We start from the raw sequence: 27745 nt of genomic DNA, 5'->3' as shown, positions 1-27745 counted from the left end.
TCTTTATTCAAGAATTTATCTTCAGTGACTGAGGACTAACTTTAATTCCTGGAACCTAAACCAAGAGTACGGAAATACCACAAGGCTTTAAAATCCAGAAGTGCACACTTGTATTTTAAATACCTTCTAAGTAGATTAGCTCTGCATTAAGTTTCTCCTGGCGCATTTCTACTTGCACACAGCTTGTCTGCTTACTTGCCTTCCAGACGCTTCTAAGCATTTAGCTCTGAGAACAAAGGTAGGTAATTGTTTTATCTCTCTTTCTTGCTTGCAATATCAGGCATCAAGCATTTTGTAGTGTTTTTGATGTGAGTTTTAAAAGGTCACACATGGAAATGGTTTCTGGCACTTGGCTGAAAGCCTCAAATCCTGGCAAAGTTTTGTACAGGGGGATGCTCACTGCAGTGCCCAACTGTACTGCTGGGGCAGAGGCCCGTCCTCTTGTCCTGTTTGGGCTGGCCGGTGGGGTGGCCAGCTTGTTCTGGGACATCCATAGGCTCTTTTCAAGAACGTAGGTGGGAAAGAAGCAAAAAGGCAAAGTGGTCCAATTTTCATACCTGTTCAAGAATAAGAAAAATGGTGGGACCAAGCGGGAAATGCAAGAGAGACAGCCTGTGAGTGACCAATTAGCCTTGGCAGGGAAGGGCTGCTTTCCTTAGTTTCTATAGATCAGAGGTTTACACAGATACATCACAGTCTGTATCGCTTGCTTTTCATGGCCTCGTATGTATGAGTGTATCTCTGCCAAATGAGAACACATTTCATTCATCTGACCAAATGGGACCTAGTATGTTTTTTTTTTCTTCACTGGAAAAGAGCAAGAGTCCAGCAGCACCTATAATACTCACAAAATTAACTAATTAAAATATAAATATTGATATAAATCAAATATTATTAACTAATTTTACGAGTCTTATAGGTGCTACTGGACTCTTGCTCCTTTCTACTGCTACAGACAAACTAACATGGCTACCCAACTTGATTTTCATCACTGTAAAGCAGAGAGGGGCAAGTTTTCAGCTCAAGGGCCTCCTCTGGATCTGTTCCTTTATCCGACAAAGGGAGCTGTGACTCCTGAAAGCTTATACTCTGGAAATCTTGTTGGTCTTTTAAGGTGCTACTGGACTCAAATCTTGCTCCTTTGGAAGGCTTTAATGCAGCACCCTCCAAAGAAAGGTGGGGCTGTCTCCCCCCCCCCTTCTGGCGCTTTGCCTTCAAGCCGCCTAGCAGCTTTCCAGGAGCATCAGTACGCCAGCCTTTTGAAGCCTATCTGAAACACTTAAGTCAGGCCAGACCTGTGGCTCCCAGAACATAATCTGCTTCTCTTTCTGTCTGTCCTCCTTCTTTCCTCTCTGGTATCTTTCAGCTCCAACCAAACAGCCAAGATGTGCGACCAGACCTTTTTGGCTACCGTATTTGGTCCGTGTGACTACTGTTACGATGAACGTCCCCTCCGGGAGGTTTTCCGCAAATCGGAGAAATTCAACTATTGCACGATGTGTGTCAATCTGGTAAGGGACAGAAGGAGATACCTGGCTGTTAAATATGAACACAAGCACTAGAAGGCCAGCTGTATGCCCACATCTTCATTGTCAAGGTAGTTATTTTATAAAGGGCATGCAAAACAGCCACAGATGAGCCACAGTTTGTGCACGGGAGTGGTGGAAATCTGATTGAGCAGAAGTTATTTACTGCAGATGAAATAACATGCTCTGTTAGATGTTCTGGGTTCATTAGTCCCCGTGTTTTTTTGGGTGGGGGGGCTCTTATGCCTTTATCAGCAAAAATTCAAGAGGAATGCAAAATTTCCCTCATGCCAGGAAAAAAAATGTTAAAGACAAAGGAGCCAGAAGAAGAAATGTGACTCAGTTGTGCCCTCCATAGAGCAAGCTAAAAGATGGCAAATCTTTAGATTTCTCAGTAGCTGCTTCCCACCTGTGAAATTCTCTCCTCTCATGAGTGTCAGCGCCTGAGTTTTTGAGGAGTAAGGTGACCCATTTAATGAATAAGGCTTCTTGTGGCTGAGAAAAGCAACAGAGCTATTTAAGTTATATATTTGAACCCGAATTTTAAAATAATTCTTTAAAAATCTAGGCTGCTCCTGCCCCCCCCCCCCGGCTCAAAGCAGCATACATAAATGACAGCACAATTAAATCGCAGAGTGGCCATTAAAAATAACCAAGGACTGTACCAGGAAAAAAAATCAACTGAATACAAATTGAAACTGTTATGTTTTTCAACCCTTGCTAGAGAAAGATAAATTCCTCAATGGGCATTCATTCCTGCCTAACGTTTCCTTCAAGGAGTTCAGGTGCTGCAGACAGACAGCAGGTTACACAGTTTTTCCTCATAACAACCCTGCAATGTTGATTAATTCCAGAGAGGGAGTGATCGCCCAATTAACTGTGTGTCCCAAACTGAGATTCAAACTCAGGTCTCCCTGGCTTGAACCTTAAGCTAGTTTGATGTAGTGGTTAAGAGTGTTGGACTCTAATCTGGAGAACTGGGTTTGATTCTCCACTCTTCCACTTGAAGCCAGCTGGGTCAATCACAAAGTCAATCACAGTTCCTTCAGAGCTCTCTCAGCCTCACCCACCTCACAGGGTGATTGTAGCGGGGGTTTACATACTTTGTAAACCGCTCTGAGTGGGCATTAAGTTGTCCTGAAGGGCGGTATATAAATTGAATGTTGTTGTTATTATTCAACATGCTGGCTCCAAGAGCCTCGGGGCAGCTGCAGTCCAGGCCTTGTTCCTGTCAAGGTTCGTACCTAGTCAGGGTTCTTACCTAATGCAGCCAACAATACCCAGTAATGCCTGCATCTGGCAGGGTACCTCCGGCATGCAGCTACCCAGTTCTGTAGAACTTTAAAGGCCAGACTTGGGACCAGTATTAAAACAGCTGTGAAACACACAAACTCATACAATAAGAGATATAACCAGTTCAGGGCTTCAGAACTTCCTACGTTACAAAACTGTGTGTGCTATATACTCTGTGCTCTTTTTTTTTTAAAAAAGTGCCAAGAAAGGCTAAAGTTTGCAAGAGCTTATTTGGACCTAGGCCTGCCCCCTGAGTTCTTATGCCTTGTTTCTCCTTTGTCCAACCACTTTGTCCTTGTTTCTCCTTTGTCCAATTTGCTAGTTGAGAATAGCCTGCTTGCATCTCTTTAACAGATGACGTAAATTTTTGCAGGCGTCTCCAAGAGAAACGCACAGGATTCACACATGGATGCTGCAACAGCACCTTTCCTGTTGCCAGAGTGCCTTCTGGGGCGCTAACCCCACCTCCTGATATTAGGAGTGTCTTCCCCATTTATTAGCGGAGACCTAAGGTGATAGCTAAGCTCTTGCACATCACAACACAGAACTCCTCACAGGAGCCCCCCTGCCTCTGCATATTAGCTCTTTGAAAGTGCACCTGTGTCAAAAGCATTAGCACCTCTATGGCCCAGAGATGAGGATGCTGGAGGAGAGAGCCTGCACAGCTGGAAGCCAGGAAGCAGTTGTGCCCGAAAGCGTTATTATTCATGATTCAGGTCCAGTAGCACCTTAGAGGCCAAGGTCTTTAAGGTGCTACTGGAGCCGCACCGTGCTCTTCTGCTACAGACCAACAGGGCCACCAACCTGAAACTATCTTTACTCTCCATCTTCCTGATACCATTGATTGTTGCTCAGGGCTCTCCAACGAGGTTGCTGCCGCGTCGTGCGCTCCCAGGCCATGGTTGCCCTGGTATAGAAAAAGAGCCCCTCTTTTGCCCGGGGGCGTGGCCTCCCCGCCCCGCCCCCTCCCGCCGGTTCCCGGGGGCCCACGAGGGGGGCTGGCAGGGCGATCGCCGGCCCTGCTGAGCGCGCCCTCCCGCCGGCGGCCACCTCCTCGGCGCAGCCCCCGGGCGAGCTGGCGGGCGGCCTGGGCCGGGCCGTCAATCAGCGGCGAGGGGCGGGAGCTGCCGCGCAGCCTTCGCCGCCCCGCTGGGAGCCCGCCAGACTGGCAGGCGGGCGGATCCGGATCTTCTCCCCGCCTGACTCGCTCTCTCCCCGCTTCTCTCCTTGGCAAAGATGGCAACCGAGGGGCTGCAGGAGAACGAGAGCCTGGCCTCGCTGAAGAACGAGGCCGAGAGCCTCAAGGGCAAGCTGGAGGAGGAGAGAGCCAAGCTGCACGACGTGGAGCGTGAGTCCCGCGGGGGCGGGCAGCCGGGAGGGCCGGGCCGGGCCGCCACCCAGACGAAACTGGAAGGCGGCCGAGGATGCTGCGGCTGCGGCCGGAGCCTGGCCTCTGCGCCCAGGGAACGGACGGGCCCCGCTCCTGCCCACGCCGCGCCCTGCGCATCGGAGGCCCCGTTTCCCCAAGGGGGCGGCCGGGCAGAAGGGCAACTCCCCGCCGCGAGGGTCTTTCGGCCGGCAGGAGCTGCTCTTCCCTTCCTGCAGTTTGGAAAGCTGCGCTAGGCACCGGGCGCCCTTGGGCACGCCCGGCTACCCAGGCGCCTGGTCGCCCTCCGCACCGCAGGAGGTCCTGTTCCGATTGGCGCTCCAGGCAGGGTGGGGCTTGGCCTTAATTGACAGGGATGGGGGGTGGATATAAGGGCCCCCCTTGCTGGGTTTCTGAGCGTCGAGCCTTGCTGGGACTCAAGAAAAGGGCAACGGCTCGAAAGGGACGGGAGGGGGGTTAACTTGCTCGGGCTGCGGCAGACACCATCGGGATAAGATTCGGGTCCGGTCGCTTCTTAGAGACCAACTAGATGTCCAGGGCATAGGCTTTCGACGGTCGAAGCTCTTTTGGGCTGCTTCCACACACGTTGGATAATCCACTTTCAATACTCTTTAGTAATCATTTGGAACTGCTTTTCCATGTGTGGAACAACAAATCCACTTCCAAAGGGTTGCTAAAGTGCATTGAAAGTGCATTATTCAAGGGGTGTGGAAATGGCCTTGGTCAGATACTTAGAGTGGAAAAAGGCAGAGGGTGGGAGGGGATTATAAAGGCTCCTAACTTTTCCCACTCCATGTATCTGACCAAGAGAGCTTTGACTGTCCAAAGCTCATCCCCTGGATGTCTAGTTGGTCTCTAAGGTGCTACTGGACCCACATCTTGCTCTTCTGATACAGACCAACATGGCTACCCCACTGAAACTACCATCAAGATATTAACACTATTTTGCATGATGGGGGGAGAGCAAGAACTTTGACACACGTCAGTGGCAAGGTTACCACAAGCTGGTTTGATTTTTTTAAAAATCAGATTTGCATGATGCCTTTTATGCTCACAACAACCCTGTAAATAGACTTAAGATGAAAGAGAGTGACTGGTCCAAAACCACTCAGCGAGCTTTCTGGCTCAGCAGAATTTGAACTCAGGACCTGCTGATTCCAGTCTTAACACTTTGCTATACTATAGCCAGCCGCTCTCTGCTTTTATAGAAATCCAACTGCCTGCTTTTATATAAAGTTGTTACAGGATCCTCTGTTTCTAACATACCTATTTACAGTTTTATTTTACTTTTGGAATGGCTCCCACTCTTAGTCTGCTTTAACACCCAGTAGATCTCTTTTTTCTTACCAAGGCAAAGACCATTGGAAAGAGAGAGAGAGAGAGTAGATAACACTACCATAAAATCCATGTGTGTGTGCTATGTGCGGTCAAGTTGCCTCTGACCTATGGTGACCCTATGAATGAAAGACCTCTGAAACATCCTATCATAACTTGTTCACCAATCTGTCTGGAAGAGCAGTATATAAGTGCAGTTGTTGTTGTTGTTAGACTTGCACAGATCTTGCAAACTGGAGGACGTGGCTTCTTTTATTGAGTCCAGCCATCTCGCTTTGGGTCTCTTTTCCTACTGCCTTCAACTTTTCCTAGCATTATTGACTTTTCCAAAGAGTCTAGTCTTCTCATGATGTGTCCAAAATACGATAGCCTCTGTTTTGTCATTTTAGCTTCTAGGGAGAATTCAGGATTGATGTGATCTAGAACCCACTTACTTGTTTTTTTGGCCATCCACGGTAACTGCAAAACACTCCTCCAAAATCCATAGGCCTTCTTTTTAAAAGCATATCTGCCACTTGGTCCGAATGGTGTGTAATATTTGTTTCCTGGAATAGTCTTATCCAGAAATGAGCTTGCATCTAATTTGTGGAATTAACTGAACAGAGACTTAGGATTCTTCTCTCACTACAGATGCTAATTCCTGCTCTGTTCAGTTGCATTGTACCTTTACGTCCTGACATCTTCCTTTGCTAAAGCCGTCCCATCTCATCGAGCTGCACTGTACCTTTACATTCTGGTGCCCTCCCTGGCATCACCCCACCCAGCATTGGCTGGGATATAAAGACTCGGGCATCTCCATTCCTACTTGTGTCTGAAGAAGGAAGCTGTGACTCTTGAAAGCTTACACTCTGAAAACCTTGCTGGTCTCTACGGTGCCACTGGACTAAAATCCTGCTGTTCTGCTACAGACCAGCTACCTAAAACTACAGCTAATTTGTGGATTGTGTGTTGTGATGACACCTTTCCCTGTTTTGCAGTTGCCTTCGGGTGTGAGCAGAGGAAAAAGAGGAGATTCCTGGTATGCTATATCCCACGGGGGGAACAATCCTGCCACAGTCCCACGTGTTCATATCAGTCGGAGCTGGCCGTCAGCTCTGACCTGAGTTGCAAATTATGTATAGTTTTTGCATGGGAGATGCCTAGGGATAGAGAGGCTTTGTGTTGCGTCAGTGCAGACTGATAGCCAATAGGATATTTCTCATTGTAGGCACAGGACTTGGGGACACATAGGTTGGCCTGACACATACGTTGGCCCAGTCTGACACATAGGTTGACCCAGTCTGTGTACTTTGTATTGCTTTATCTTTCACCCATATTTTTTCTTCTTTCAAGGTGCATAGAACTGTAGGGTGGTAGATGGGGTTTCATATATATCCATATTTTAAATTACAATTGGATGATCCAGTGGTCTGGAACAACGGTGAAGTTTCAGAAGATGAGGGGAAGGAATTGAATCTGCTCTCTGCATCGCTCCAAGGCAGTGAATCAATGCTCTGTGCATTTGCAATGTACTACGTAAAAACAGTGAGAAGATGAGATGACAGATCTCTTGGCTCTCCTCTGTTTTGTCCCTTAGTGATAATTTTTTCTCATTCCTGAGTGAAGTTGTTCCCTCGAAGTGCTGCTTTATAGTTCGAGGGTGTGTGTGTGTGTGTGTGCGCGTGCGTGCGTGCGCGCGCGCCTTTCAGCTTCATTGGTGTGATGCGAGTGAGTACTTCCTTTAAAAAAAAAAGAAGAAAAAAAGATTAAGAAGCTAATCTTAGAAATCGATGTGAGATTGACAGGAGGAGAAATGGTCTGCTTGACCCGCAGCCAAATAAACCCTCTGCTTAGGGATAAGTCATTGCCCGACTGGTTGGTACCACAGCACCTCCTGTAGCCACCAACTGGAGTGGGAATAATGGAGCAAAGTGGAATTGTGATGGGATTTACAGGTTGGGTCTGGAGTTCCCAGCATCACATTTGGTGGAATTCTAATGCAGTGATGAAGAATTTTTTTTGTGCCATTTTTTCCAGCTGTGCTCCTCTTTAAAGGATCAGGGGCATTGTCAGGAAAGACGAATTCTGCCAGAGAAGGGGCCATATCAAATAAAGGCCACCCAGCATAATTCCTTATTACAGTGTGAAGCAAGGCACCCATAACTACTTCTGCCCAATACCCTCCCACAGTCCCAGACTTTGAGACCCAGCATTGTGTAGGGGTTAGACTGTCCAAGTAGGATGTGGGCTTCCCAGGTTCTAATCCACATTCTGCCGTGGAAACTTGCTGGGTGACCTTGGGCCGTCATACACTCTCAGCCTAGCCTACCTCTTAGGGTTGTTGTGAGGATAAAATGGAGGAGAGGAGAATAATGTACGCTGCTTTGGGTTTCCATTGGGGAGAAAAGGAGGGTATAAATGAAATAAACACAAGAGTCCTTGCACCTACTATGCAGTCCAGCATGTTATAATGGGACTATGGGGAATGGGTGGGAGAAGACATTGCATTGGGGAATTTAAAAATACAAATCTCCTCATTGCAACCTGGCAGCCCTTTTCTTTATTATGGAGGTCACACATCCCATCTTGCACATCTTTGGTAAAACAGCACCTTTGGGCACCGTTGTTGAGTACCCCTTCGTGATTAATTCCTCGCAGTTCATCAAGTGGCAGAGCGCGTGGAGGCATTGGGACCGTTTGTGATGAAGACTCGGAGAACGCTGAAGGGCCATGGAAATAAAGTTCTCTGCATGGATTGGTGCAAAGATAAAAGAAGAATTGTCAGCTCTTCCCAGGTACAGAGGTACCATTGGATGGTGTTTACTCAGTAGTAGCTGTTCAGAGGGTTTGTACTTCATGCTAAGGAATATTGTTCAGCAAGAAGATCTGTGTTAGCCTAAAAGGTTTTATATGAGGGCTGCTAAATTTAGAAGTTGTGACTTCAAAGGAAGAGGTATAATTATGCATCGATGTACCTTTTGTAGGGAAGGTTTCCAGGATCTCTAAGTTCCCCATCTATTGGTGTTTGCAAATTAATTTGGTATGCCATAATGTAGCAAATCTGTTCAAAATTAGGGCTGCAGACCTAAACAAGATATAAGTCCTGTTGTCCTAGAGGAAGCTTGCTTCTGACCAAATGTATTCAGGACCAGATTATAAATGCATTTTCGGTGCTTATTCTTTGGGAGGTACTCTCATGCAGTGCCCAATCCTTGCAGTTTCAGTAGATGCAAACAGAACAGGAAGAACAGGGTGGAACTTGACTCTCAGCACAGGACTGCTGCTAAAAATGGCAGCCCCGTGTCAGGTTCTCCTCCTTACTTCTCATAATGTTTAAGCATGCTTAACCACATTGGCTCATTGTACTTTCCCCAACCTACCAGTGACAGGTGACAACGTGGATCAGAATCAGGGAAATGTGCAAAGTTTTCATAGCATGACTTAGATACATATGCGCCTAAATGTTATGGGTACAGGGAAGGGGGCAGGAAGAGCACAACTTGTGTCAAACATTGCTTAGAATTCTATGCTGTGATAGGGAAAAGATGTTAGCGAATGTTAGTATTTTGCAGTACTGCCAGTCTAAGCTGTGCACAACAATAGGAGATGTCCTGGGAAGGGCCTGCATGGGTGAGCGTTCACAAGATAATGTTGACTCAATTGCACATGATGTGCTGAATTTGGATCTTGTTACAATGACACAAGCATGAAACAAACTGTACCTACCCAAATCCAGCCTTTGCATAAGACTGGGGACCCTATGAAAACTCTGCTGTGCGTAAGCTACACAACAAAGACTTTTCGGCCAGATGTTCTGCTCTGTTGTGATATAGTTGTGTGAGTCTGTTTTTCCCAACAGGCTTTCTAGCTAGAATTTGCCAGACGGCAACCCAGAGATCCTGCCCGTAGCGCTAAAAGTCCTGGATCAGCAGCGGAGGAATCAACCTCTGCATCTCCTGTCCTGTCCCTCCGCTGTTCCTGTTTCTCCGCATATCTCTGTAGCAAGCTATTCAGTTTTATATCTCTAGGACTGCCACCTGTTTGGGGTTGGGTTATTATTATATTTTGCCCTGATCGTGTGACCTTAACAGAAGCCTGCCAGTGAGCATTTAAGCAATTGAGTTTTTCCCCCATTGCTTACGCTCCAGGCCTGCTTAATTTCTGCAGTGCAGCCTGCTGTTAAAGACCCAGGAGCAAGGCCAGAAAAAAGGGTGGAATCCTATGCTGAAGGAGTCAAATGTCTGTCATGTTCGTGGTGCAATAGGAAGTCTTGAGGGTCGGGGGGGGGGTCTTTACTCCCCCCCCCAACTTTCCCTGCTTTTTTTTTTCTTTGGTTCGTAGCACCTCTTGGCTACTGCTCCGGTGCCATTTTTAAAAAATGCATCTTGAGATCTTGCATCGTAGCTGATGTAGCTCCTCGATGGTGTTCGAAAGCTAGTTGACAACAAAGACTTCCCCCTTGTTCACAGCACCTTCTAGGGGAAAAAATCACTTAAAGAAGAGGACAAAACTTTGTTGGGGGGCAGCGTTTTTGTCAAAGATGTTCCTCTCTTTTGCCTCAATATTACAGTATTATGGCTGAAGCAGATGGTGGGCAAAGAAGCCGTTGGGGGAATTGGTGGGATTCCCAATATCTGCATCCTCTCCAGCTGCCTTGGAAGAATCCCCAGGCCAACTCCAATCCTGGGCTGCCTCCAGTGGGGTGGCCTCACAAGGGACTAGTTTGATAGAGGCCCTGTTTGGCCTTTGAGAGTGTCGCTTAGCTTAACTCAGTAACACCATTCCTGTATATTTCTTTCCATTAAAGCCGGGGCCGTGGCAGAGAAAAGGAACACGGATCGAAGGAACTGGCTTCAGGGTGCTTTAAAAAAATCAACTTACGTGTTTCAAAAATTCATCACTTCTGCTTGTCTGTTACAGGATGGAAAAGTGATCGTTTGGGATGCCTTCACAACCAATAAGGTGAGCATCGTCTTCCGCTGCTAATTTCTCACGAAGTTTATCGAAGGCTGTGTTGATGAGTTCTATGAGAGGAAGAGAAAACGCCTTGTTTTTGTTTATTCAGATACTTGTATCCCAGGGTAGGACTGGGTGGGAAATTCCTAGAAATCTGAGGGAAGAGCGTGGGGACAGGGCTCAGCAGTGAACTGATGCTGTGGAATCCACCATCCAAAGATGCCATTTCCTCCAGGGGAACAGTTGTGTAGTCTGGAGATCCATTGTCATTCCTGGAGATCTTCAGGCCCCACCTGGAGGCTGGCAACCCCAATTCCAGCCCTCAGCCAGAAATTGGCTTGCTCTCTCTCTCTCCCTTCCCATTGTAATGATTCCAAGTAAATGTGTGCATGTGTCTTTAAATGCTTGGTTTGAGCTAGGTGAAGAGTGGGGGTGAGAGAGGGAAGAGTGAGTGATGTTATTGGTTGATGACTGAGAGTGTGGGTGGAGTGAATGCAGTTTTGACTGACAGTGCAGAGAGAAAGGTTTCAGTCAGAAGAGAGCAGGCGAGCTGTGTGCTGCCTGAGTATATTGAAATATTCATGAGAGAAATATGACCTGTGTGGAACCTGAACTGAGCATGTTTGTGAAAGGACACTCAGTCAGGGAAAGAGAGGCCAGCTGTGTGCTGCCTGAGCAGAACATTTACTTGGAATCATTACACCCATCCTCCCTATCTCCCCGATAGATAGATTATATAATCTATATTCTAATATATATACTAAAACAAAATCGCATATATCTCATGCATCTGATAATAATTTGCAAAACCATAGTACCCTTCAGTGATACAATGGGGACTGAAAACTGATTCGTAAGAGGCAAAGAATATCTTGTCTTTCAGGAACATGCCGTGACGATGCCTTGTACGTGGGTGATGGCCTGTGCCTATGCGCCGTCGGGATGTGCCATTGCCTGTGGGTAAGCGAAAGCCCGTGAACTAAGAGAAAGACCTTCATGGCCATTATGGTGGGGCAGCAATCATATTTTCAAAATGCTGTTTTTATTTTATTTGTGTATTTCAATACAGGTTTAAAGGCTGCTTTCCCACAAATAGGACCTTTAAACAGCTTACAACAGAAATAATGGGCTAATAATAAATAAAATTATAAAATATTATTTGAAGAATCCAATATGATTACAAAACAGCAGGAGTTCAAAAACATCGTTTAGAAAGAAAGAAAAAAGATAACTCATTGAAGTCCTAAAGATCTTAATGGATAGGAATGATGGATTATTTTCCTGGAGTTCCATAATTCAGGAACCTTGGAAATAGGATTGATGCCTACCCCAATCCTGTCTGTCCTGTCCCTGCACAGAAGTTTAGAAAGGAAAAACGTAGAGTTTTGAAGTTCTGAGATGAGAATTCATCATCTAGCCTAACCAACTGTATTGTAGCATAAACTTTCAAGAACCACAGCTCTCTTCGTCAGATGCCTCTGACAAAGAGAGCTGTGTTTCTCGAAAGCTGACGCTACAGTAAAGTTGGTTAGTCTTAAAGGTGCTACTGGACTCTTTACTATTTTGCAACTACAGACTAACACAGCTAATTCTTCTGGATCTGTGATCGTCCAGCCTGTGCTTCAAAGGCCCCATCAACCCCTCATTTGCAATAAGGGAATGTTGTACACCTCTGGCAGTTTGAAATGCTGTGGTGCTGCTATTACTAATAATCATAACAACCAACATTTATGTAACACATTTTAAAGCACTTCATATATATCATCTCATTAAAACAGCCTTGGTAGGCCAGTCCCCCAAATTGCAGATTAGAGGCCTGGAGGCAAGAGGACTTAGAGCTACCTAATAATCTCATATCTGACGTAAGATTTGAAGCAGGGACTTCTCTACACGACACGTCTCTGCTCATAATAACTCTTTAAGGCAGATGGGCCTGAACAGATACAGTGACCTTAAGGACTGTAACCCTCAAAAAGATACCCAGAAGGTTATTTTCAATTAATTGATGGTCTCCTTTAACAGAAATTAAAGGTTAAGCTTTTCCCTGACATGGAGTTTTAGTGTGAGCAAGAAAATTCCCCTGCTGGTTTCCATCCATTGTGGAGCCATTTAAGGAGCTGGAGCCCTACTAGGAAGAAAAAGCTAGCTAGCAACATTAACTGTAATCATTTTTTTGAAAAAAATGTTCAACAGAGATGATAAATCCTAAAGAGGAGAGAGGTTCATTGTCTTTTCCTAGCTATGGGTGCTTCTCAAGGCAGTGCAAAAGAGGTAAGAACAAGGAACACAAAAAGAGGCTGGCCTAATGCTTCCTCTCCAACTTCCTGTTTCAAGCAGTGGGTGCCCAAAGGTCCACAACAAAAAGCTGCCTTCCTAACTATATTGTATATCCTGCCTCTGGAAGGCTGACGGCTGGTGAATCCCACAAATAGCAAACCAAACACTCCAGTAAACGGAGAATCTGCCTTTGGGAAGAGGAGTAGCAGAATGATTCATGCTGCCTGTGCATCAGCCTTATCCTTCCCTTACTGTTTTTAACTTTAGTGGGCTGGACAATAAGTGCTCTGTCTATCCGTTGACATTTGAAAAAAACGAGAATATGGCCGCAAAGAAGAAATCCGTCGCCATGCACACAAACTACTTGTCGGCTTGCAGCTTCACAAACTCGGACATGCAGGCAAGTACTTCTTGTGAGTTCTGAATACATGAAGCTGCCCTCGGTCAAATCCATCCTTCTCAAAGGTGCTTACTGTGGCTGGCAATGGCTGTTTCAGACCTCAGACAAAGAGATCTTTCCCAGCAACTGCTATTCAACATCCTTCAACTGGACAGGCCTGGTGTTGCACCTAGGGGAACTCCTGCATACCTCAATGCCACCATCTCCCTCGTTACTGAGACTATGGCTCAGTGGTAGAGCACTTGCTTAGCATGCAGAAGGTCCCAGGTTCAATCCCTGACAATCCAGTTAAAAAGATCAGGGAGCAGATGACATGAAAGATCTCTGCCTGAGACCCTGGAGAACATCTGCCAGTCTGAGCAGGCAATACTGACTGTGATGGACCGATGGTCTGATTCGATACAAGGCAACTCCATGTGTTTGAATTGATGTCTGTGTTATGTACAGCCACAAATGGATGAACTTGATGTTTGATGGTGCACTTGAGGCAGGGAACTTGAGTCTTCACAGAAGAGCTGCCAAGCTTCTCTATTAGTTGGTGTGTGAGACTGTTGAAGTGATTCTTTTGAAGAAGAAGAAAAAATTGGTTCAGTTGGCCCCAGAGAAGCGTTTTCTTATTCTTGATCACTGTGCACCTATAAGTTCTCTTTTTATTTAAGCCAGTTCTTTGACTTATAAAAAACTAAAAACCACACATCTGGGTCTGGGAACCTGAGACGCAGCAGCACAGATGTGAAGCGATGGTAGGAGGGTACCATTTGCAGCAGAGAAGCAGCCAAAATCTTTGCAAGGGGTTCCATGTTTATTCATCCTTCCATTCCTTTAGGGGTGTGCATGTAATTTGGAGCAGAGACACGGTGAGTGAAGAGATTCACCTTTCTCTTAAGCTGCTTCGTTCTTCCATATCATCACTATTGTCACTGCTTCACTGCTTTTCCTCTTGCAGAATTCCAAATGTGTGTTTTAACTTGCAAAGAGGCAATTGGAACCTAATTTTTTTTTTTGGAGGCGGGCATGCAATATAGAGCAGCAACACCGCTTTCCTTCTGCCACTCTTCGGCTCCAAATCACCACTTCTCAGAGTCGCTTCCCCCATCCCCCGGAAAGCCCACGTAGTTAAGAGCAGGGCTTTTTTTTCAGCTGGAACGCGGTGGAACAGAGTTCCGGAACCTCTTGAAAATGGTCACATGGCTGGTGGCCATTTTCTCCAAGGGCAACCCACTGAGTTCCACCACCTCTTTTCCCAGAAAAAAAGCCCTGGTTAAGAGTGTTGGACAAGGCATCTGCAAAACCCAGGTTCGAATCCTGACTCTGCCATGGAAGCTCACTGAGTGACTGTGGGCCAGTCTAACCCACCTCACAGGGTTGTTGTGGAGATTAAATGGAGGCGAGGAGAAGGATGTAAGCCATTTGGGGTCCTCATTGGGATGAAAGGTGGGGTATAAATAAATAAAATAAATAAGTAAAAATATTCACTTAAAAACACTATTAGGAATCAGTTTCAAGTCCAGTTTGGGTACAGCAGTTCAGTTGTCAGGCCTGAATCTGGTTTGAATCTGTACGCAGACATCCTTTCCTACCAGACAAAACTAAATTGTGAACTAACATTGCAATCCTAAGAAGAGTGACTCCAGTCTAAGCCTATTGAAATCAATGGGCTTAGATGGGAGTAACTCTTCTTAGGATTGCACTGTAAATTGTGGTCAGGATAAAACGGGAAAGGGAGAACTGTGTAGGCTGCCCTGAGTTCCTAGAAGAAAGTGCAGGGTAATACGCAAACACACACGCACACCTGTGAGATAAGTTTAGGATGAATGATTCTGCAAAGCTACAGAGTTAGACCTGCGACAGTCGTCGTGCTTTGCAGTGACGCTATGCCACTCTCATAAACAATTTGTTGTTTTTCTTGATTACTGTTTTCAGAATTTAGATGGAAGTCAATGGTCTATTTAGTTAGGTGCGTGGTGGCAGTTGTCCTTTGTCCTTATCATCTTGCAGCAAGGTCAGAATAATCCACAGCAATGGTGCTGTTTAGTGAGAATAGAGTATAAATGGATTTTACCAGGCTATGCATGACCGCATACCGGCAGAAATGCAAACTAAGCTCCAGATCCCGGCTTGCCAGTGTCTTATTCCTGAAAGAAGGCTGAAATTTCATGCATTTTTCTCTGTTTTTATAGTAGAAATCTGTATCTAACAGTAGAATTTATCACACAGCAAAACTGACATGGCTAAATTTAGAAATATTTTTAGGGGTTTTTTGGTAGCAAAACCAAGAACCGGTTTTATGTCTGCCTCTTCACCAGATATTTACATTCTTCCTAACAGAACACCAGCTGTGGCTGATTCTATTTCAGGACCTGAGAAGCTACAGCATAATCTGCCGTTTCCCATTTTGTGGTTTCCAGTAATAAACCTGAGATGATGATTCAAGTCTATTGCTATGGAAACGGGAGTCCGAGATCTACCTGCAGCACTTGAGTGAACTAAATTGTGGCCTAAAGAAGGCAAGAATCTGACAGTGTTTCAGGAAAACATGGTGCCTGAATACAAGGGGAAATGTAGAAAGAGGATCCTGCTTATTCTGGTGTGACATTTTGGGGTAGTGTTGGACCTATGGGTATTCCCAAGGAAGGAAGGGAAAGGCATTCTAATATGTTTAAAGTTATCTTCTTAAATAATTTAAATCAAATTAATCATGTGCCAAGTGTTCATTGTCTGGAAGTGGGGAGGTTTCATGTGTGGCTGTTTCTCAGAAATGTGTCCCACAACCCCAGTAATCTTTCCAGAGGTCAGAAGGGGCTGCAGAGATGGAGCACAGGAAAACTCCACATGCCTTCCATTTTTGTATGATGTTATCCAGGGCTTTTTTTCTGGGAAAAGAGGTGGTGGAACTCAGTGGGTTGCCCTCGAGAAAATGGTCACACGGCTGGTGGCCCCGCCCCCTGATCTCCAGACAGAGGGGAGTTGAGATTGCCCTCGCAGAGATCAGGGGGCGGGGCCACCAGCCGTGTGACCATTTTCAAGAGGTTCCGGAACTCCATTCCACCGTGTTCCTGCTGAAAAAAAGCCCTCATGTTATCCAAATGAGGACATTCTTTTGAGATTTATGATTAAGCCCATGCTTGCTTGTAGCATACTTTAGTTATCAGAGGCACTGATGAAGTTTCCTAGAACGCTTTGCAGTGAGACAAGAGACTTTGGCTGCGATTCTAAGAACACTTTCCTGGAAGTAAGCCTCTTCGAATAAAATAGGACTTACTTCTCAGAAGGCATTGTTCCCGTTGTCCCTTTGACTTTAATTGCCGTTGCAGTGACTTATAGACTTGGCTTTTTTTCAAGCCCAAACCAGTCAGATTAAATGGTCTTTTCCAGTTTAACTGGCCTTGCTTGTTTACTGCGTGTCATCTGTTTAAACATGCTCAGTACATTGTCTGCATGACCGGGGGGAAAAATGCAGACCCTGGGTTTTCATTTAAGCCCTGCGTGATCCTAATGTTTAGGGCTGTTGATTTTCTTTACCAGTCTAACAGCAAAGAAATGACGCAAGTTCTTTTGCCTGCAAAACTGTTTAAAACGCAACCACAAGGGGGCAATTAGTGATCCATCCAATAAATGTTATCTTAGCTTCTTACTGTGTATAGATTAAGGGGGAGTGGGAATGAAAAGCAAAGGGGATGCTTATAAAACCACTAGTCTTACCTGAGTGGTTTTTCTGGATTAAAAGGGGAGAGGGTTTTTTTTGTTAAAAATTAACCCTCCTCTGACTTACTGGCTTGTGTGCCATAGGAAATGTTTTGTTTTGTTCCATTTACTTTTGTCTGCAATCAAGCAATTTCCATATCCTCTTTTGACAATGTCGGTATTTCTTTTTATACAATGAGTGAAAACTGAGAATTCTAAAACGTGGCTAGAAAAATAAACAGTGAATCGTTTATTCTCTTGAGCTTGTCCCTTATTAATATTGCCCCCAAAGTTAAAACACATGACGTTGTCGTATACTGAATCAGACCACTATTCCATCAAGGGCCGTCTTGTCTATGCAGATTAGGGTCTTTCGCATTATCTGCTACCTGATCCTTTCCACTGGAGGTGCAGAGATTGCATCTGGGATCTGCCAAGCAGGTGCTCCACCACTGAGCCCCTCCAGAACAAAGCCGTGCGTCCTTTTGATAATCTTCCTTTCCTTCTCTCCAGATCTTGACTGCTAGCGGAGATGGCACTTGCGCTCTCTGGGATGTTGAAAGCGGGCAGCTGCTGCAAAGTTTCCATGGGCACGGGGCTGACGTCTTGTGTTTGGATTTGGCGCCGTCAGAAACAGGGAACACTTTTGTCTCAGGGGTAAGTCTGGCCTTTGTTGGTACCAATAGATGAAAAACTACACATAGGCCTGCATTTGGAGCGGGGGGGGGGGGGGCGGAGGTTAGATATTAACTCCGTTTCAAAAGAGGGCTCTGAGTGAGAGAGAATATTTGTAGGTCTGGCTGCCTAACAGGTCTGGATCTCTGGACAGCTACCCAAGCAGATGCGGGGAGTGGAGTACATAGTTGGAGCGCTGATCTTCGACAGTGTTAGTTGCTGGGGGTTGGTTTGTACAGGTCGTCTCACCTGTTTTCCCATCAGCCAAGTTCTGTGCTCAAGTGTCAGTTACAAAGTCTGGATTCAGATAAACAGCAGGAATGATGATCTCAGAAGGTGAAAATACCACAAGGTCGGTTTGGGGAGGGGGGTGATGCTTGACTCTTTTCGGGGGGTGGGGTCGAGTCAGAAAAATGGTGCGAATTCTTCTCATCGTCTCCTGGAATTCTTGTGACGTGGGATAACGGCAGAAGCATCGACCTGTGATTTTGCCACATGCGATTTTGCCACTTCTTTGTGAAGGAGTTATGAAAGCATTCACGAAACTGTTAACTCTGCTTAAAACAAATAAAGAAAAGAAAATTGCCCTGTGGTGCCATTCCTTTCTCTGCTGTTTATCTGAGGTTCAAATGACAGTCCAAGCATCGTTCATCTCCCCTGTCCTGTTTTTTTTTTAACCCAGTGCTCATTTGGGCAGACTGCAAACCTGGGTGGAGGAAGAGGGCACTGAAAAGAGGCTGCTTTAACCTCTTTCTGTCCACTTCGTTTCCAGCTCAAAATCATGCTTCCCAAGTTGCTTCTTAAATCTTTGCCAGCAAAGGTACAGCCCCTTGCACCTTCCTCATTCGCCTCCCCTCTCTTGATAAAGAAGCTGCTTTAGGGAGGGTGATATTGAGCTGGGAGAAAAAAAACTAGACAGGAAAGAGTTCAGCAGGCTCTTCTCCCTCTGCTCTTGTCCAGCTTAGTTGTCACCTCCCTGTGCCACTTTGGATTTAAAAATAAATGCCGAGAAAAGAACCACAGGAGGTCGCACCTGCCTTATTTATAGAATGCAGGGGTGTGAATCTGGGGAGGGAATGATTACAGAACAGTCCATGAAAAACAGAGAAAATCTTGATGCCGGGCTTTTTACCCAGCTGTATGAGAGAGAGATCCTGCACTATTTAGTCCACAAGAAGAGCCGCTGGAGCCTTGTGCCTTTTGTTTGGTAGCTTAATTCTTGAAATTGACACTCCAGGGCAAGTCAACCCATTGGCCCACTGTGGCTGTGCGCTGTGGGATAGAAAGCATTTGAGATTTATTTTTTATCCTCGTATTTATATTTGAGTGTTCCCCATTGAACATTCAAGGGAGTAAAAAATTGGGCTTTCCAGAAGTGATCATAGAATCATAGAGTGGGAAGGGGCCATACAGACCATCTAGTCCAACCCCCTGCCCAGTGCAGGATCAGCCTAAAGCATCTCTGACAAGTATTCATCCAGCCTCTTCTTGAAAACTGCCAGTGAGGGGGAGCTCACCACCTCCCTAGGCAGCTGATTCCACTTTTGAACTACTCTGACCGTGAAAAAGTTTTTCCTAATATCCAGCCGGTACCTTTGTGCATGTAATTTAAGCCCATTGCTTCGGGTCCTACCCTCTGCTGCCAACTGGAACAGCTCCTTGACCTCCTCCAAATGACAGCCTTTCAAATATTTAAAGAGAGCAACCATTAAGGCCCCCCCTCAACCTCCTCTTCTCCAAACGAAACATTCCCAAGGCCCTCAGCCTTTCCTCATAGGGCTCAGTCTCCAGACCCCTGATCATTCTCATCGCTCTCCTCTGCACCCTCTGTGAGGGACCTTTGGCTCCAAGCTGAATGTCTGCATTGAGGAAAGCTGCCAGCAAAGGGGATGCCCCCATGCCAGCCTGCAAGCAAAGTTTTGGGTGGGGAGACCAGCAGGGCATTACTTTGAAAAAGCACCAAGTAACATAGGTTGGGAAGGGTCCTCCATCCTTCCCACCCCGGTCAGGTTGCTCCTACGAATCCGAACCTCTCACGCAAGCTTGGATCTGTCCATGACTTGACTGCTCTTTGTTTTCAGGGGTGTGACAAAAAAGCGATGGTCTGGGACATGCGGACTGGCCAGTGCATCCAGTCGTTTGAAACCCACGAATCAGATATCAACAGTGTCAGGTCAGCTGACTATTGCCGTAACATTTAAACCTGAACGACCCAGGTGGAAACCCACATCTAAGGGATCGGAAACAATGTACCAATAAAGAGTCTTACAGATAGGCTATACATATTTTTAAATATAGAAATGTAAGTGATTTAAAGTGACACAGTGCAGGTAGTATCAAAACGAGTATATATGTATATAATTCATACAGAATTCATACAGAGCTCGCAGGACAATGGCATTTAATAGTAAACGCCCAAACATAGAAAACTTTCTTATTCCAGCAGAACATTTTCTACATTTGGCCGTTTACTGTGGTTTTGATACCGCATGCACTGTGTCACTTCAAATCACTTAAATTTCTATATACGGGGACTTTTGTCTTTTTTTTTTACCCTCACACAGCTTTACCATTCAAAACTGGGCCCTCTGCACTCCTATTAGTTTTTTGAGGGAGGATGCTAGGTAGGTATCTTTTTTTCCTTTGAAGGAATAGAATAGCACAAAGGTTTTGATTAGTGAAAGAGTGCGGGGATGAAAGGGTTAACCCCTTGTGTGAACTGGGCTCTAACGTAACTTTAAAAGACGGAGAGAAATCCATCTGCTATCCGTCTACTCTGACATTTATTGGTAATCGATAGATTTGACTTGGTCCTGCACAGATGTAATTAAGCTTGAAAAGACCCTGGGAAGAGCCGGTCTCCTGTCTCCCAGCGTCTCATCTGGTCAGAGCCTCGGGGGGGGGGGGCTTCTTAAATATCCAAATTGCTTTAGAAGGGCTGACAGCTGGAAAGCTTCATATCCACCTAACCTGAACTTATGGTTTAACAAAGTTTGGGAGCATATGGCAATGGAGAAAATAACTGACAAACTACATCAGGCACTACACTGCCCCAAACTCTCAGATTTTGCAGAAAAGTGGTAACCCGTTATAGATTACCTTATACTCAACAGCACACAACCGACAACATCACCATACATGAATTGCCTTGATTTAGATCTTTAAAGTGGAAAAGGTGAAACTGATTAATACCATAATAAATTTTTCCAAGGTCCTTATTGTTCTTAAATCGGTATGTCTAGCAGGGCTTTTTTTCTGGGAAAAGAGGTGGTGGAACTCAGTGGGTTGCCCTCGGAGAAAATGGTCACATGGCCGGTGGCCCCGCCCCCTGATCTCCAGACAGAGGAGTTTAGATTGCCCTCTGCACCGCTCAGCGGCGCAGAGGGCAATCTAAACTCCCCTCTGTCTGGAGATCAGGGGGCAGGGCCACCGGCCATGTGACCATTTTCAAGAGGTTCTGGAACTCCGTTCCACCGTGTTCCAGCAGAAAAAAAGCCCTGATGTCTAGTATGTCTATATGTTACATAATTGCTTAACCTACTATGACCTATATATATAATTATATCAACAATTCTACTATATGATGTATATCTTTATTATCTTCTTTGTATAAAGTTTGGATTTGTCTTTGAAATTATGTTTTAATAAAAAAAAATTTAAAAAATGAACGACTGTTTTTAGATCATACCTTGTGGAAGTAACAAGAGTTTTGTTTTGTGTTGCTTTGTTCCATTTCCTGTCTAGGTACTATCCCAGTGGGGATGCGTTTTCCTCTGGTTCGGATGATGCCACAGTAGGTTGCGTTGTTTCTTTATGAATAGTTGTTTCGTTATGAATATTACCCAGGCTGGGGCTGGAACCGGCTAAAATCAAGCCCTGGGTGCCTGTAAAATTCCTCATGCCTTATCCACTGAATGCACACTGGAAAAGAGAGGCTCGGTAGCCACACGTGGCTCTTTGACCAGCTACCTGCGGCGCCCGCTCCATGTTCCAAGAAGTGAGCAGGGCCATTGCCTGGTCCGACTTTTGGTTGGCAGGTGGTTGCCACCTTGGAAGAGCCAACAGCACAGAGACTGGAAGACAAATAAGCTGTGAGTCACTCCTGTGTTGTGGGCCTTTTCCCAGGAATGGAAGGAAACGTGGCCGTTTTGACTGATGGTAACTGAATGTGCCACATTCCCAGGTGCCCACAACTTCTCAGTCCACTGAAAATTTGCTCCGCCTCCAGCATCCTGGCCAACAGCAGGGGACAGAGGCAGAGGCCTTCCCCTGATGTTGCCCCTGGCAAAGATGTTCAGAGATTTACTGGAGGGAGGGATGTGTGGTTCAGTGATAGAGCATCTGCTTGGCACGCAGAAAAAGTCCCAGGTTCAATCCTTGGCATGCCCAGTTAAAAAGACCAGGAAGTAGGTGATATGGAAGCCCTCTGTCTAAAACCGTGGAGAGTCACTGAGTAGACAGTATTGACCGTGGTGGACCAATGGTCTCATTCAGAATAAGGCAGCTTCCTGTGGCATGCCTCTGAATATGGAGGTCTATCAGAGGCCTCTGATAGACCTATCTTCCTGGAAGCTGTCTAATTTAAGACAGCTGCAGCAAATTAACCAGGCCCCAGAAGAATACATAGATCATGGTATTGGGCAGGGATTTTTTTCAACTGGAACGCGGTGGAACGGAGTTCCGGAACCTCTTTAAAATGGTCACATGGCTGGTGGCCCCGCCCCCTGATCTCCAGACAGAGGGGAGTTGAGATTGCCCTCTGCAAATCTAAACTCCCCTCTGTCTGGAGATCAGGGGGCGGGGCCACCAGCCATGTGACCATTTTCGCCGAGGGCAACCCACTAAGTTCCACCACCTCTTTTCCTAGAAAAAAAGCCCTGGTATTGGGCAACCCAAAGCTAGAGAGAGTACAATGGTTTTCACACTCCTATTCAGCCTAGAAGTTCACTGCAGGATTGAGGGCTGGTTGCAACCCTCTCAGCCCAACCTTAAGACTGTTCTGAGAATAAAAGGGAAATTACCTCCATCTATACCATTCTAAGCTCTTTGGAGAAAGAGTAACATATGAGTGTGCTAAAGAAATCATTTTCATATAATTGCAGCTTTTTTAGACGTGCGTGGGAGGGAAAGGTTCTAATTGTTAATCAGGCCCAAGGCAGAGGAAATTTATGTATTGGAAGAGAATGAAATCATTATGGAAGTTTATGAGGAAGAGACTATGATCAAAGATTATGACGACAACACTGTGGAGATTGGTTTTCCTAGGGGAATTATTATTTCCATGTTGGTGGGGGATTTGTACTCTGCAATTTATTTATTTAAATATTGGTACTCAGCTTTTCTCCTTGAAGGAACCCAAACTGGTTTATACTGGATTAACATAATGTTAAAAAGAAATAATTTGTTTGTCTTACTTTGTCCATCTTGTGCTTAAGCTGAGATTTTGCTTTTTACTTTTTTCCTTCTAGTGCCGCTTATATGACCTCCGTGCCGACAGAGAAGTCGCTATTTATTCCAAAGAGAGCATAATTTTTGGGGCATCCAGTGTGGACTTCTCTCTCAGTGGTGAGGCTAAAATTCTGGTGCTTTGGGGCAGGGGAGAGAAACAAGAACAGCCGTGGGGTCCCTCTCAGTTTAGCTTTGTTGTTCAAACACATTGACCTAATTAATGAAATAAATCATTACAACGATTGCATCCATAAATGGCTGCCAGTCTTCCAAACAACAGCAGTCAGGCATGGGCTGGGGTAGCTCATCTGTCATGAACATAATAATTACATCCGCTTGCTTTTGGATAGGTCTTGTTTATCTTCTCGATCTCATTGGCTTAGGAACAATTAGGGAATTGCAGCCTTGTCAAATTAAGAGACAGACTGATGGAAACATCCAAAGAATATATGATAGGTATTTAGTAAGTTGTGAACTCTGTGCAATTCTTTTGAATGCTGCTAGTAATTGGATCCGGTTTTGAGGGTCCGTTTGAAATGCTTCACGATAGGAAAATGAATATTTTAAGAAATGCCGCAAGTGTAGTAACACAACGTTTATGTCCCGCTGTGAGCAGTTTCAGGTGAGTAGCTGTGTTGGTCTGTAGTAGAAGAGCAAGATTTGGGTCCAGCAGCACCTTAAAAGATTTCCAGGGTATGAGCTTTCGAGAGTCAGAGCTCCCTTCATCAGATAAGGGAGCAGGTAGACAAAATCAGCTTTCTACACAACCTGTTAGTGGTAGTTGTATCTGGAAGGTGTGCTGAGCACACCACACCCAACAAATTGTTGTAGGCTGCCTGCTTCTTTGGGGTCAGTGGTTGCGCATCATCTCTGCATGCAGAGGGTCTCGAGTTCAGTTCTTAGTATCTGTTGGTACAAGGATGAACTACTATATAATACAGAACACCATGCCGAGAAGCATGATCCAAGCCAGAGTCAGCTCCTGGAGGAGGCTGTGCTGGCCTCGTGTTAAGAGCTGGAGTAGATGGCATGCAGAGTTTGGAGACATCCTTATTTAGATGTATTTTATCTGTTGGATCCTGCAGCCATAACCTTTTTGGTAGCTTAACAGTTATTCTTTGCAAATGAAATTTCTTTTGCAGGTCGCTTACTATTTGCGGGTTACAACGACTATACCATAAACGTGTGGGATGTTCTGAAAGGGTCTCGCGTGTCTATTCTGTTCGGGCACGAGAACCGTGTTAGCACTTTGAGAGTTTCGTGTGATGGGACCGCTTTCTGCTCAGGATCGTGGGATCACACACTAAGAGTATGGCTTCTACTTTCCTATTCCTTCTCTTACTTTTCTGTTGATGTTTTTTCTAACACGTGGAGAGATGGAGTTGTTTACAGTATTTCTTCCTGGTTTTGGGTCAATACTTAATTTAATAAAATTGCTTTTTAATTTATTAAAGATATTCATATAACATTTTCTCATGGCCCATGTTATGGAAACACATGTGTGTGATGGGAAACATGCATTAATTCTTCTGTGACGTATCACCAGCTAGAGGGTGCGTGAACGGGTGGCCCTCAGTCTTAGGAAAATTCTGACATCATTACATTTTCATCCCACCCTTTCTCGAGGAAGTGTACAGCAGGACAATTTGCAGTTCTGTGAGTCCAGTTTGGATTGGGGGAAATGGCATGAGGGGAAGGCTTAACCTCCTTCCTTGCACTTTGACCCAATCCACTTTGGGGTCCCACCATCTGTTTCTTAGAGAAAAAGAATTCCTGGAAGCTGTGTTCATGGAACTTCCAATGTCACCTCTCTGCACTGAAAGACAGTGCTTTTCCATGTGAGAATTCAAACTCAGGTCTCCCTACTTCTGGTCTGGTACTGTGATGGGGTGTGCATTCAGATATTCTGATCTCAAACAGTCCCTGAAACACCCTGTTTAGTTTCAGATTGGAAATATCCAAATACTCCTAAACTCTGTTCAGTACTGCACACTGGTTCATTCACTGGCCCATTAAACCAGCAACCCCATCCTTATATGATGAAATTAAAAGAACAAATTCAGGTTTCTACTGTAACATGAAATTTACAATGGAAAAACCAGGGCTCATTTCAAGGGGGAACATGCAGGAAGGCAGTTCCGGCAGTTCCCCAAAGAGGTCAGATGTCAGGTGGCCCTGCCCACCTGACTCTCGGCCATTTGGGGCCGTTTCGTCCTGGATTGGGTCCAAAACGGCCCAGATCAGGCCTCTGACAGGCAGAGGATCACTCTCCTGTTCAGCAGCAGCCCAATCCTGAGCATTTTGGGCCCCTTTTCGGCCATTTTCAGCCTCTTTTTGCCATTTTGGGCCCAATTTCGGTCCTGAATGGCCAGGATTGGGTCCAAACCAGCCAGGATAGGTGATGTCAGGGGGTGCGGCATATGCAAATCAGTTATGCTAATGACACATTTCTGTTGATGTCAAGGGGCGTGGCATATGCTAATGAGTTATGCTAATGAGTTCCTCCCGCTCTTTTTCTACGAAATGACCCCTGGGAAAAACCAAATATTGCCATAGTTCCTAATTGTAGTTTTATTTTTCTCTCTGCAGATCTGGGCATAATCTTCAGCACTATCCCCGAATATGCACTAAAATTGACATCCTAGGATACAAAAAGGAAATCTCCATTTGCAAAAAAAAAAGAAAATGAAAAAGAAAAAAGCTGCAACAAAGAAACAACTTGGAACAATCTGGTAGTCAAATGACTGAACAATATTTTGCCAGGGTTATCAAACCATTGCCCAAACACTACTAGTTAGAAAAGGTAAATACACTTTTATCCTACAGTGGAAGGGGGAAAAAAATCTGTGTGTGGTATAATAAGCTGTTTTTAATGCTGGTTTTGAAACGACTTTTTTTTCTTAGAAAATAGTTTAATAATTCTAAAAGCCAGACTTCTGTTCAAATAACCTGTAAAACAGAATTTAGTATTTTAGTGCACATTATTGTGTAGTAGTTGCATGAATTACATTTCTTCCACCAGTCAACTTGGAAATAATACAAACTCCTTGCCTTTGTCAGGGTTTTTCAGGCTCATTTGCACACTCCGTAAAGGCAACAAGAGAGAACAAATGAGTGTTTCCCCCTTCGTGTCCCCCTACCCTGCTCCATACTTCTGTTATTACTACTGCATGCAATGAGTAGGTGACTTGTGGAACTCACCGCCGCAAGATTTCATGATAGCCACTGCTTTAGATGAATTTAAAAGGGGATGTTGGACAGACTTGTGGGTGGATAGGTCTGTCACTGTCTGTTAGCCATGATGAGAGTGTCTGGGATCAGAGAATGTTTCTGCTTCTCAGATGCTGGGGGGAAGCCAGGCTGCTGTCTGCCTGCCCTGCTTTTGGGCTTCCCTGTAGAATCTGACATACCATTGTTGAAAACAGGATGCTGAACGAGGTGGGCCATTGGTCTGACCCAACTTGGTTATTCATGGAGCAAGGAGAGATTTCGACGATGGCTGCAGACATCAACAGGCCCTGGGACAGAAGGAACCCTCAGCTCCTTTCATAATTGCCTCCCGTTCTCACCTCCCTTCCTTTCTCCCCCTCCTCACTGCTCTTTCACCAGAAAGGCAGTCTTTCATTTCCCCATGGGGAAGGACCCACGGAGGAGGAAGCAGAGCCTCAGGTAGGGCTCCTTGTGTGTTCTGCGTCCCTTGCTGTAACCAGGCATTCCTACCACCAGCCATACACCGGTGGCGGGAGTGAGGCCTTTGGCTAGTCTGTAGGTATCAGTAGATGCTCCAACTGCCCCACTTTTTGACACTGAGCCTGAGAAATGTGTGTTTATTTATTTATATTTATTTGATTTTATTTATACCCTGCCCTCCCCACAGATGGGCTCAGGGCAGCTAACAACATTCAAAAAATACATTAAAAGTCACAAAAACATAAAATCAATAATAATTTTTAAAAAGTCATTAAAATAGTCCAGGTGCAGGCTACTTAAACAAATATTGGGAGTCCGTATATGGGCATAGCAGATGGCCGAGGGCAGCCCCAGAAGAAGTGGTGGTCTTAGATGGAAGAAGGAGGACACCCGCTGGCACTCAGCCGAAGGCCTGGCGGAACATCTCCGTTTTACAGGCCCTGTGACACTGTAACAGGTCCCCCAGGGCCTGGATCTCCAGCGGGAGAGCGTTCCACCAGGCTGGGGCCAGGGCAGAAAAAGCTCTGGCCCTGGCTGAGGCCAGATGGATGTTCTTCGGGCCGGGGACCACCAGGAGTTGTTTGTCTGCAGAGCGCAACACCCTGCAGGGGACGTAATGGAAGAGGCGGTCCCGCAGGTATGCAGGTCCCAGTCCGTGAAGGGCTTTAAACACTTTGAACCGGATCCGGAACTCCACTGAGAGCCAGTGCAGCTGGCTCAATGTGCGCTCAGACTGGTGTTCCAGTAAGGACATGTGCCGCTGCATTCTGGACTAGCTGTAACTTCCGAGTCAGGCCCAAGGGCAGCCCAGCGTAGAGTGAGTTGCAGTAGTCTAGCCTGGAGGTGACCGTTACATGGATTACTGTGTTCTTGTGATGTGGGAAGAGAGTATGCGTATCTCATGAAGAATATGCAGGTCTCCCCCACCGCTCCATTGCTTGAGCCTCGGCATCATTACAGGACACTCCACTTCTTCCTATAAGATTCCACCAGGGAAGGTCCTGAGGGTTCTTCCACTTGCAGAAGGGGAGGTATAATTTCTGTCAGTTCTCCCTTCCTGCTGCAAACCCTCACTTTGTCCCCATGCCATTCCTG

General features: G+C 45.6%; 1 protein-coding gene and 1 long non-coding RNA gene across 3 annotated transcripts; one reads left to right on the top strand and one right to left on the bottom strand.

Annotated features, from left to right (window-relative positions):
* On the bottom strand, positions 1-3873 carry LOC129345718 (uncharacterized). Its single transcript, XR_008598597.1, has 3 exons — positions 3624-3873; positions 1400-1508; positions 1-557 (listed from the first exon to the last, which is right to left on the bottom strand). It is a non-coding gene; the product is annotated as an uncharacterized LOC129345718 (long non-coding RNA).
* On the top strand, positions 1273-27268 carry GNB5 (G protein subunit beta 5). Of its 2 annotated transcripts, XM_055002942.1 has the most exons (12): positions 1273-1511; positions 4056-4167; positions 8179-8315; positions 10441-10482; positions 11360-11436; positions 13021-13153; positions 17351-17494; positions 19594-19685; positions 21257-21305; positions 22981-23077; positions 24103-24269; positions 25550-27268. In XM_055002942.1, exons 1-12 carry the CDS (start codon positions 1386-1388, stop codon positions 25559-25561), a joined length of 1188 nt encoding a protein of 395 aa, XP_054858917.1. In that variant the 5' UTR covers positions 1273-1385; the 3' UTR covers positions 25562-27268. The 2 variants fall into 2 exon arrangements, with proteins under 2 accessions (XP_054858917.1, XP_054858916.1); XM_055002941.1 differs by lacking the exon at positions 1273-1511 and having other exon boundaries at positions 4001-4167.
* The last annotated feature ends 477 nt before the right edge of the window (positions 27269-27745 follow it).

This window comes from Eublepharis macularius, chromosome 18 (assembly GCF_028583425.1).
Source record: "Eublepharis macularius isolate TG4126 chromosome 18, MPM_Emac_v1.0, whole genome shotgun sequence".
Lineage (NCBI taxonomy): Eukaryota > Metazoa > Chordata > Lepidosauria > Squamata > Eublepharidae > Eublepharis > Eublepharis macularius.
Note: the sequence above shows the minus strand (reverse complement) of the source record. Positions and strands in the feature narration are given on the sequence as shown.

Bases quoted from the DNA above. Each gene is read 5' to 3' on its own strand.
- GNB5 (XM_055002942.1), top strand. From the start codon at position 1,386: ATGTGCGACCAGACCTTTTTGGCTACCGTATTTGGTCCGTGTGACTAC. The intron at 8,316-10,440 runs GTACAGAGGTAC...TGTCTGTTACAG, and splicing joins GAATTGTCAGCTCTTCCCAG to GATGGAAAAGTGATCGTTTG. The intron at 17,495-19,593 runs GTAAGTCTGGCC...CTTTGTTTTCAG, and splicing joins GGAACACTTTTGTCTCAGGG to GGGTGTGACAAAAAAGCGAT.